The sequence below is a fragment of the Callospermophilus lateralis genome, chromosome 5, assembly GCF_048772815.1.
Source record: "Callospermophilus lateralis isolate mCalLat2 chromosome 5, mCalLat2.hap1, whole genome shotgun sequence".
NCBI classification, from domain to species: domain Eukaryota; kingdom Metazoa; phylum Chordata; class Mammalia; order Rodentia; family Sciuridae; genus Callospermophilus; species Callospermophilus lateralis.
In genome coordinates, this window is record NC_135309.1 from 18,766,967 (window position 1) to 18,779,326 (window position 12,360).

General features: G+C 44.5%; 1 protein-coding gene across 4 annotated transcripts in view; it reads right to left on the reverse strand.

The window, feature by feature from the left end:
• Tenm2 (teneurin transmembrane protein 2) overlaps positions 1 to 12,360 on the reverse strand; it is an 884,372-nt gene that overhangs the window by 224,713 nt on the left and 647,299 nt on the right. For all 4 annotated transcript variants that reach the window (XM_076855696.2, XM_076855695.2, XM_076855694.2 and 1 more), the window contains exon 5: positions 8,527 to 8,765. In XM_076855696.2, the coding sequence (XP_076711811.1) occupies positions 8,527 to 8,765 (239 nt within the window). The remainder of the gene's footprint in view (positions 1 to 8,526; positions 8,766 to 12,360) is intronic.

Consider the following 12,360-nt stretch of genomic DNA (forward strand, 5'->3'; position numbering starts at 1 on the left):
CTTCTCTCCTCCCTTCTCACCCACAGCTTTATTATTATTATTATTATTTTTAAATAATGGGTCAGAAAGATGATATGTATTATAGGTATCTCATAAATGTCTTTCTGGTTTCCAAAAGGGAGGACAATAGTTTTTTCAGCAAAGGTCTTATCCAACCAACATGCAAATGTGGTGCTGTTATATTTTCTGATACATTCTGATATTTACTTATTTATTTAAGGCCAGAAGGTGGATAATGTGAAAACCAAAAATGAACAGAACCTGCAATGTATAATCCTCCTTTTATGTTAATATTAAATGTGTCAATAGAGTTGATGGACTTTTGTAATGCAGTGGACCTTATTAGAAGATATCAATCTAATAAATGATTTCTTTGATAAGAAAAGGGCTAGGGAAAACTTCCGGGTGTCTACTCATGATAACCAAAATATGAATTTTCCAGAGAGGAATTTTCACTGGAGAATGTGACAAAGTCTTGCTTAAGGTGACCTTAAGAGAAAAGTGTATGTTTTAGAAGTTTCCTTTGGGTCACGTTTCTGTCATAGGATGTTATATAGCTATGAAGGGCATTTCATAGCACAAAAGATCCTGCATGGCTTGAGTACATGGACCTAATTCACCATATAATAGTTCTTTTCTCTCCTTGGTGCTTTGTAGTGAATGCTTTCATTTCTTAGCACATCCTCATTTACAGAGAAACAGCCAACAGACTTTCAGATTTATGCCATTATTTGCTTCTTCACCTTGAACTCCAACTGAATTCTGCTACACTTTTGCATTGCGAGTGCCAAACGGTGGCTGTCTGCCAGAAGCAAACACTTCCTAGCTCCACCGAGAAACTTCTCTCCGTTTCAGGGAATCACAGATTCCTGCTAGCGGGCTCGAATGTGGTGCTTGCACCCCCCCTCTCACTGTTCCTTCGCCTAAATGCTTTCTAACTTGGAAATGCAACTTGGGAACAGGGGCAATTTCAACATAAGGGAATTAGAAACTTCCCTTTATGTTGGGGAACAGGTGGAACTTGGGATCAGGGATTTTTGGTACTTGGAAAAGAGCTTCCACAAAGGATCCAACACAGACCTAATCCTAATCAACATGCATTAATTCAACAAATATCTCCGTTTCTTGTGATGTGCTAGGAAGTGCCAGTCATGACTTTGGAGATAACAGTGGTCCCAAACTTTGGTTATTCTTCTCACTGGACGCAGTCTAAAAGTGTGATAGCTAACACAGTATTCACAATAGCTTTATTTAGTTGAGCTTCCACTGTGTGCCAGGTCCCACCATGTCCCAATGATTCTAAGAATCAGATTTTTTTTTTCATATTTTCACATGTCTGAATCTGAAATCAGAATTCATCTTAAAATTGGTGTGTCTTACACAAGGGTTATGTAGCCATGAACCTACTTATTCACATGGTTATATGAATCCTAGTGATCTCTGTCTCTTTTCAAACATACAAAATAAAATTATAAATGTGAGGAGACAGTATCATAGTTTAACTTATAGTTTTTCCCCTTAGGGATGCATATAATCATGACACTTTTCATAACTGCTATATATTGTATTTGAAGAAATATGTATGTCTCTATCATTTCAATGAGCACTACTTGGAATCATCTTTACCAATTCGGAGTTTTCCACATATTTTTGATTGAGAAACTTAAGGTGCAGAGAGATTAAACAGTCACATGGGTTTTATATGGTCTATGGGTCAGAATTTGAACCAGGCCTCTCAGACACCCAAGTCCAATATGTGGTTCCTCTCACATCCATCTGCTTGTCTGTTAACCAAGGCAGGGCGATAACCCCTGAAACTGTGCTACAAATAAAATGTGGAAGGAAGCAAACTTTACTGACACTTTAGAAACAACACCCAGAATCTGAAACCATGAAGTAAACACAAAGAAATGAATGAGCGAAAGACTGAGGAAATGGGGAACATGAAAACTGTCGGTAGAATCTGAAGGGTCTGTAGGCCTAGTAACCACTGTAAGGGGCCCGGTTTAAAAAAAAAAAAAAAAAAGGTATAGCTCAGTAGTTGAGTGCTTGCCCAGCATTTTTGAGGCCCCGGGTTTCATCCTAGCACTGCAGAAACCAAACCGAAACCCAAATGGGTTTTTGGAGAAACTGACAAGGACATGACCACATTCTATCATGACTTCCAGACTGCTGACTGCTAAAGAGATAATTATGCAGAGAAGAAGTTTAGGACAAGGTCTCAAAGAATACTTCAAAGGATAGCAGGAGGGGACCTCTCCTGTGTTACTCACACATACTAGTGGAGGCACAAAGTCCTGGGCCTGCCGAAGGTGACCACTTCATTTCCTTATGGCCCTAGAGGCCCGTTAAGATGCTCTGCAAAGTCAGGACCTGAAATTGCTCCTGTGTTCTCCTTCCCAGCACTTTCCTGCGAGGTAGGCAGACCCTGCTTTGGTTGACTCCCTTGACTTTGGGCAGGGGTCTCAGGGAGGGAAGTTCAGGCACCTGTCTTAGCTATTGCCCATCCAGAAGCATTTCCAGCTCTCCAAATTACTCAAATCTGTTTTTATAAGATGCCACCACATTCTTTTCTAAGGCAGAAGTTGCCTTTGCTCAGTATCAAACATGTGGTACCAGTGTGGCCACATGGATACTGGGGGATGGAGACCCAGCTAAGGAAGGACTTTATTTACTCTCTGTAAATTGACAGATCCTCTGAAATCAGGTGTGCGGCTCTGAGACAGAAGCCTCTACTGCCAAGATTCATGGGCGTGAAAATTCTGGCAGGAGGTATATAGGGTCAAGAGCATATTAGCACATCTATAAGCTAGAAATGTCCCCTACTAACTTCTGAACACATAATATAAATGGGTCTCCTGACAATTGTGTGGGCAGTTCTTTCTGTTGCACCATCCGGGGCCAGAGAGTTAGGTGGAAATGTTATTTCCTCGCTGTTTGGATGAATCATTAGCATTCTGCTCTTTAGATAATGGGAGGTAAATACACAATCTGGAATTCACACAGGAGGGGAAGTTTATCATCTCTCCAGATAGTCCAAGGGCAGCGAGATCGAATGAGGCCAACGTTCTCCCCAGACTGTGCCCTCACCAACGCTGCCAGGCAGGTATGCCACTCTTACTTTCTGTCGCTTCCCTGTACGTTTTCCCCAAACCTGTTCTGTTCTGTGAGATGAGAATACACAAAATAGCAGCCAAGAACGCGGGATTCATCAGCGTGAGTCTCAACATATCAATTTTCAAGCATCGCAACTTTAAACACCGGGTAGTCTCTTCGTTTCCATAGAAAATAATCTCTCATTGTTTTCAAAAGAAACTGAAAGCACCCCAAATTACCACGCTCTTAACTTCCTGACATGTTGACGGCCGCGTTCTGCACAGATCAAAGTCAGAGTGGCAGAAGACTGAGCGCAGAGCAGCTTACTTAAAACCTGGTAGTTCAGATTTGGCAGGAATTACTGCACTGAAGAAAGGCAAGGTGATTTTCTAATACATATATATGTATTTTAGTCTGGCAGAGATCTGAGGAGCTCAAAACTAATTTACGATGACATAAATGCTCTTAACCTCCTCTCTGCCCTCTTCCCTTCCCAACCACATGGAGAGCCTTGTTAGAGGGAATCTCGGGGCAGGGTACCCATTGTTTCTGACTCAGGTGTGACAGTCTGAGCTCTGTGTCAACATGCGGCTTTTCACCTTAGAAGTTCCAGGAGGAGCTGGACTTTCTCCGACGTCGGAAGCATCTTTCTTCCCTGACGTGAAGTAGCCCTGTTAAAACTTCTATGCCTTTTAAGGAAATGAGACCTGGTCAATGCTAACCTGAGGATGACAAGGCAATGATGTCATTCAGTGGCCCAGGAGTGTCACAACCTGTTGGAAAACCTCAATGAAGGTGGCGTGAGGCACTGAGGAGGTTGTAAAAACAGGAAATGGATTTGCAGAGGAACCCGGGGTAACCGAGTTTGAGGACTATTGATTTGCGTGGCAAAAGGGCTACACCATCCCACTCTGGGGATGATGGAGCGCGTTTCAGGCCGTCTAGATTCAGCTATAGTGTCAGGAGGGAATAGTCCATCCTGCAGAAATATTTTAAGTGGAGAGAGATGTGGCTTGCTTTTCTTACTTTTAAATTTGGGCCAGAAAGTCAGATGCAATTATTTATCACAAAATAGGATGTCAGTATCAGAAAACACCAACTGCTTGCTTTATTGATAGTGGACATATGGGTGTACTCTTAGCAGCAAGTAGTGTTTTCAAGCAGGTGGAAAGACCCTGAAAGATAATCTTAGGAGGTGAGCACTGATAGAATCAAAGGGGTTGACAACTAGGGCCTTTTTATGAACCAAATCCAATTTGCCACCTGTTTTATATGGCATGTGACCTAAGGGATGGTTTTACATTTTTAAATGACTGAAAAAGATCAAGAGAAGCATATTTTATCATAGATGAAAATTACATAAAATTCAGATTTCAGTGTCCATAATTAAAGTCTTGACTGTCTGTTTACACGCTTCTATGGCTGCATGGAATAGTCATGACAGAGACTGACTGTCCCACTGAGCACAGAGTTTCTATTGTCTGGCTTTTAATGGCAAAAGATTGCTGAGCACCATAACAGAAGATTTTGAAGAAGGCAGATGGGTTGGAGATGGAGGAGGAGGTAGGATTTCTCTCTACTGTGCCAGAGCTGATTTGGGAAGGATAGGGAGCAACTATTCTCTTGCCAATGAGGACAGGACTAGATAAGTTGAGTTAGTGCTCCAAGAGGGCCCACTGAGGTTTCATACAATATTTGAGGAACCAGCTAGCCACAGTCTTCAGAAAGTAATTAAAGAAGTGTAAACTGGGTATCAGGAGACTAGAGAGACTGAGTTTAGGAGATCAGAGGACCTCACCTTGGTCTTGCAACTAACCAACCACAGGATTAGTCTCTCTGGGTCTCTATAGCGATGCTTAGCAAAGGAGCATCATATGCCAACTTTATTTTCTACTTAGAGTCTATGTTGGTGACTGGGTTCATGATTTAAGTGTACTAGTTATAAAAAAGTGCTTTAAATACTTCTAATTTGAAGCAGGGAGAAGGTTCTTTCTAACTAGTTACTATTATGTATACATGAAGATATAAACACAGAATATCCGACATACACAGCAGGGGAGAAAATCTACCTAGTTATATGATCCAGCAACGTAGGGTTATGACTTCTGGCACTGCACGTAATGACAGAGTTTGAGGTGCCAAGGAAGAAAGATAACTTCCCAAGAAAATGCTCTCTTGCGTTCCCCTCAAATTCCCCGGAACCTGTATGCTCTAGGATCTGTTGGGACCAGGGGCTGTGACATGCACAGTGGTCCCGTGGTGGCTCACATAGCTTTTCAGAGTATTTTATTCTGGAGTGTTTTATACATTGGGAGAATCTGGCACAGAGAGGGTCTAATGGAATTACCTATCATTAAAGTTCTCTCACCCTGGTTACATGAGCCAAGCAAGGGGATCTTCCCAAGTGGGTGAGGCCCACGTGTTCTGATTTGCACAAAGGCTGCCATTTGGCTTTTTATACCCACCCACATGCCTGGCCATGGAGAACTTGTCATGGGGCTGAGCTATTCCGAATTGCTCGCTTCTGAAAAGCCTTCTCTCTATGGGTTTGAACATGCAAGGAAGATAATTTGACGTATTTGTCACAGTGCCTGGCAGGGCTGAACCCACTGCCTGTCCATAAATGTCCTGAGGTGGATGCTTCAGTTTCAGGATCTGTCATGTTCTCGTGGAACATACGTCATATGTGAACCGGGATGGACTCAGGTCTTCAAAGCTCCAGTCTCTCCAACAGAGGGCCCTTGGTTTTCCTGTTACCCTTCTGTTCCTCCTCAGTACCTTGTTTTTTTTTATTTTTTGGCAGACACAATCACTAGTGGCTCCCACCAGCACTTTCCCCTGTGTTTGCAAGGCACTGTTTATGCCCCCGCAGCTTTGTAATTAATAATATACTGCTTTTCATCTTCAAAGTGATTTATACACATTAATTAATCCTCACCATACTTCAGAGTTTCTGCACATAAATAACCATCATGCCCCTGTGCTGCATGTAGGAAACCAAGACTTAGGAAGGCAAACAACTTCACCAGGCTAAGGAGAAAGGGATTGCCAGGGCCAAGATCACCACTGAGGATCCTGACCCCTCACCTGGCTTGCAGGCCTTTGGTCATCTCTGGAGATGACCACATTCACTATTGGGTAAACTGGCCCCTGACATCATTCCTTTTGAGTTATAAACTATTTTTCAATACTCCAGGGTCAAAGCATAATCTTACCTAAAGTATACATAACAGGAAGTGATGGATTATAAACTAATAAACCATCTAAGATGCTCAGGTCCAGTTTCCAGTAGCCTCCAGACTGAAGATAAATATGTTTCCTAATCCATCATTTACAAGTTATACACCCGATTAAAACATTAAACTCGCACTATACGGCTTCCCATTTATATGATTGCCCTTACAGAAAGCTATTATATTTTAACTATCAAGCTTAATAAGTCAGGCAGTAGCCATCTATCTCCCTCCTGCAAGAGGAGTAGGAGAGACACTGGGGATGCTCTTGGCAGCGGCAGGCAGGACCTCGATTTCTGTATCTGGGCTCCCCGTGGTGCCCACCAGCCCAGCAGAACATTAAGCCTGAGAAGTGAACACATGGACCTTTTTGAAGTGCCTGACATAAAGCCAGATCATGGAAAGAACCCGAAGGCACATTGAATTCGCTTCCACCAAGGCCCTGAACAGCTGCCTGGGGAATCACACAAAACTCTCTCCAACAACACAAAAGATTCTAATCCAGTGATCCAGGAGGTTGCAGACCTCCTTCCCCCTCAGGTCAACCCACCACTCCACACTTCATCAAGAGGTAAGTGAGAAGCAGACATGACTTGAAGTCAAGTGTTCCGGGGCATCAGACCTCAGTCCCCCTGTAGAACGGAGGTTCAGAGCACCACGGCTTTTACCAGGACCCAGGTTAAGTGTAGCCCCTTTGGTTGGAGGGTCCCTTTTCTCTGTTTTGGAGGACATTCCTTAGAAACTCAACTGGTAAGGGATATAAATGCTTATTTTTTCCACATGAAGACAAGCACAGCTGTATTATAAAAGAGAGTAAAAAATGTACATTGATTTTTTTGTCTTGGGTTGGTCTGCTTTGGGCAAGGCCCCAGATTTCTGGGAATGCACAGATATACTCCTTTGCCCTCAGGCGAGCTGAGGTCAAGTGGATTGGAAAGTTCTGCACCAGTTTCTTTCTCTGGAAGGCACCAGGCTGGGATGCCTGGGGAAGAAAGAAGTGTAGGATTCCCAGTCCCCTCACCATACTTCAGAGTGAGGGGGGTGTTTATGTTGGGGCGAGAGGCAAGGCCTGCACCGTCAGTGTTGCCCTGCCTTATCTCCTCGATGGGAGGAGTGGGAGAATGCCTGTTGAGAACGGTTTTGGAGTCAGCCTCTTTTAGCTGGTGTTTTATAGGTTTGCTTTGCACCATGGTACAGCCAACCCGGGGAGCTCATAGCTCATAGCTGCCCTGAAACCAAGCCAGAACCATCGAGTGTTTCAAATAAACTTCAACAAACGTCACCACGGCCTCTGCCTGGGCCAGGAGATGTGCCATTGGCAAGCGCAGCTGACAGAGCAGCCGCACTGGGGCTCTTTGTCAGGGCCAGGAGCTGCGAGCAGGCTCTGTGTCCAGCCGGGGATGTTCATATGCATGTGGCACTCTGCCCCTCGGATCTCAGCATCTGCTGCCTTCCAGGGTTGCATGGATCCACCCATGGATGCAAACCAATATCCCTGGCATGGGAAGAGCAGGGCCCCAGCAACTTCACAGATCTGCTACCTTCAGTCAGGCACCGGGTCACCAGGGACATGAGAGCTGAACCGGATTCAGGTTCAGCAGCACATGGTGAGATGAGAATTGAAGCTCAGGGACAGGGATGTGGGCAAGGGTATCTCTGAGTGACTTGATTCTGTACAAAGACCTGGTTGCATGCTCTGGCCACTCCATCTTATTTCTGTTCCACAGCTCTGGAAATAAGCTAGCGAGTTTGGCTTTCGCTGTGATCAGGATGCTGTCAGGCAGGACAGGCCAACCACTATTCTCCTTCTATTCGGTTTCTGGGTAAAGTCAGTCCACACGGTGTGCCTTTCAGAGCACAGACCAAGAACAAAACTCAGTGACAGAGAAGTCTAGGAGGCTACGCTGGGTAGCAGAAATGACAACTCTCCTTTCATCGGCAGGAAAGGATACAGCGAGGGTACTTAATTCCACTTCTGATAGATGTCATCCGAATCATGAAGGAGAAACTCATCAGATTTAAGTGGATCCCAGGAGGCAAAAAAATCACCCGCATCCATCACTCCTCATCAGGCCTCTTAGAAGCCCACAAGCGAACTGGACGGACAACAGAGGGCCTCTCCATTCACAAGGCCGCAGCCTCTCCCCCACCATCTCACCACCAGGAAAGGCAGGCGACCGAGGCTGCCTCGACTTACCTATGAAATACGCCAGCAAGATGGCCAGGAGGAGGGCCGCGGCAATGGCGGACAGGGCGGCGCATTTCCAGCTGCAGTACTTGGAGGGCTTCTTCAGCTTGAAGGCCTTCCTGGAGAAGGTATTCCTGGGCAGCAGGCGGGGCGGGGGCGTGTAAACGGTTCCTGAGGTCAAGGGGTATCCTGGAGAGGAGCTGCTAAACAGGGGGGTGCTTCCCGAGGAGGTCTTAAAGAGGAAGTGCCTGCCAAGAAAAGGGAGAGAGTCAGCATGGCCCTGGACAGCTGGGCTGGTGCAGGGGTGCTCCTTGCCCTCTGAGTCACACGATCCCAGCACTAAAGAGCTACCCCCACTTTACGGCAGGACAAGGGGCACACATTACACCGGGCAGTGATGTGGGTTGACTATAAGCTTGCACGATTTCATATTTCCATAAAGGCACCGAGATTATATTTTCCGCAACAACCTTGCAAAGTAGTGAAAGCAAATAGGAAAGCTGAATTATTGTCTCTCACTTAGAAACGATGCTGCTGTTGCTGCTGCTGCTGAGTGTTATCACATCTTAAATGCCTACTTTATATATATATATATATATATATATATATATATATATATATATATATATATATATATATTTTAGTACTAGGGTTTGAACTCAGGGGCACTCAACCACTGAGCCACATCCCCAGCCCTATTTTGTATTTTATTTAGAGACAGAGTCTTGCTGGGTTGCTTAGCGCCTTGCCATTGCTGAGGCTGGCTTCAAACTCGTGATCCTCCCGTCTCAGCCTCCCCAGCCGCTGGGATTACAGGCATGCACCACCATGCCGGGCAGATGCCTACTACTGAAAGACACTTGAAATACATTATCACCGGTATTTACAAACTAAATATTATCAATCAAGAGTCTGAGGATTTTAACCCTGTGTCCTGTCTTTCCAAAAACCCATGCTCTTAAATATCACCCTGAACTTTCTCTTTCTACTCTTTCTCTTACGTCTTCCTCTCCAGTTTACTCAGCTGCAGTTCTACGATTTCCAAGATTTCAAAACATTAATGTAGGTATTTCCTTTTTCTTTCTATTTTTAACAGATGCAGTTCTCTTTACCAATCACGTATGTTTTGTCATTTGCCAAGTTAAATGTCCCACTTGCAATCATGCCACCTTCCAACCTGATGAGGGGGTACTATGACCACCCCAGTTTTCCAGGTGAGAAACAGAGGCTCAGGGAGAACAAGCAGGGGCATTGGAGCTCAGGCTCTGCTTTGCCTAGATCATTTAAAAATTTTTTTTAGGGAAGCTCTAATCAGACCTATGGCACCACACTGCCCTTGCAACTGGGGGTTACCAGATTTTCCCAGTGGGATTTTGAGGTAAAAATCATGCTTCTCACAAATATTTTGTATCTTGGCTAGCTTAAGCCTTGAAAACATTTCAATTTTTATAGACATCAAGCAAGCCTGGTCTGACTGAGAATCACATCATAAAACGAGAATCTGATGAGTGAATTATTTAATGTAGCCAATGTAAGAACGAACAATCAATATTGAGACTTTATTTGTACTATAAGCATTTTCCAGGCTCTGAATAGGCCCCAGAAGTCTGGCTCCATAAATGAGGCTTTGGAGTCCTTGTCCAACGGCTCTCTTAACACCACCCATTAGAAGCGTCTTGTTAGGCAGAGGCTGAGGCATGGAGTTCAAGGTGGTCCTGCCCTGGAGCCCTAGCATCCCTGTTTTTGCACAAGTTAGCTCACTTCTGTGACCCTCCCTCTTCTCTGGGACCCTCCCTCTTCTCCCTGAAGAGTGGGGGGAACAAGAGCCGAGGAACTCAGAGATTGACACAGGTCACATAGGAGGAGCCCTTCACCAAGGATGCTCATGGAAAGTGCCCTGTCCATCACAAGTAGCTTCTATTATTAATTTTTCAGAGCGATGTAAGAAGACTGAATGGCGAGTTCTAGTTTACAGCTGGACCCATGTCAAACCCACAGCTGAAGAGCTTCTGAATCACCAAACAATAGCCCACTGCCTGATGATGGCAGTTGGAACATGGGCACAGCAGAAAGTTTGGGGTCTGGAAAAACTCTGGGAATGGGGTTAGAATCCCATCAGATTTATTTCTTGGACCACTCTTTAAAAGTGGGTCATGAATATAGGAAATCAAATGAAAACAAAGGAATCACAAGGGATTGCAAGGGATCACTCTTAAGTGTTTTAAAATACACAAAACCCAACCCTCATCCCTCCAGGATCCTACCCATATCTATGGCTTCAGCCCTCAAGAATACATCCAAAGTCTCCATTTCTGGCTGGACCTTCTCCTGGACCTCAGACCCACATTCCTCTTGTGTATCTCATGGTCCATGATCCAAGTCACAACCAAACTCAGACTAGTCTCCTTCTTCTCCCCAAACCCACTCCTCCTGGCTCCTGGCCCTCCCAGTGACATGGGAACACTGTCCCTGGTCACCAGCCAGTTCTTGAAAGAGGACACCTAAATTTCAGTATGGGACCAGATGTCCACAGTCACAAACCAACTTTTCACCCTCGTCTCTAACCTGGTGCTTCCAGCTCCGGCCACCAGAGACGCATCCTCACAAGGCTGCTCGTGCTGCGTGTCTCTGCAAATGCTATGGAAGATTCTTCCGAATGGCTTTTGTTATCCTTCCCCACTGAACCCAACCTAGCCAGCTCCAACTCACCTTCCAGCTACCTGCCTGGGAAGCCCATGCCAACATCCCTTCCATTGCTTTGAGCACTGAGTTCATTCATATACTTGAGGATGTACCCTCCTAAAATGTTCTCCCTCTGCTAGAACGTCAACTCCTGGGCACTGGTACTGGTAGATATTACTCTGGATATCTCCAGAGTCTACAACACTAGTGCCTGGACGGCAGTCTGATTTGTGGAAGAAAGAATAAATCGAAAATAGGAATGTTTTAGCAAGAAAAGAGCAACAAAATGTTGTTGTTCAGGCCAACTGGAACGCTGTTTCTAATGCACTCATTTATAGGAAAAGTGGATGGAGGTGACTGCTACATCTTACCTGTGAGGTTGCTTTCTGAGATCCTAAAATTGTTCCCTTCATAATCCAGTCTATTCCCATAGTTCCTTTTAAAAAGGAAGTCATATCATATATCACCAGCCTCTCTCCCCATCATCCCCCCGCCAAATAAAGGCTTCCAATATCACTAAGAATGAAATCAGAAGTCTTTCTCATGGCCTACAGCACTCTGTGTGATCTGCTCTCAGGCTGCCTTCCCAATGGCTCTTTTAACATTCTTAGCCTCCCTTGTTCCATCTGTCACACTATCCTTTTGCTAGTCTTCATCGGCTCACATCTTCCTGCCCCAGGGCCTTTGTACATGGTGTTCTCTCTGTCTGGAAATATCTGCACAGCTTGTTGCTATTCAACTCTGCTCCAATATCACTTTCTCAGAGAGATCTTCCCTAGCCCCTTTCATTCACTGTTACTCTGTTACCCAACATAACTGCGTTTGTTTATCTTCCTTATATGACATATATGTGCATATATGTATATTACTTACTGCTTTTCTCCATTATTAGAGCTGAATTTCTATAAAGTGTTCAAATAATGAGGTGTTTTGCCTGATTTGTTCAATGCTGAATTCTAACACAACAGAGCGTGGCACACAGTGGGCACTTAATGAATCTCTGATGAAATAAGTACTTACAACATTTCCCAAGGTTAAAATGATACTACAACGATAGTACTTCGACCATTTTAAAATGTTAAAATTAAAGTGTCTTCAGATTGTGCTCTCCAAATACCTGCTCTCACATCACTGGAGTACTCTGTTAAAAAAAGGACAAAT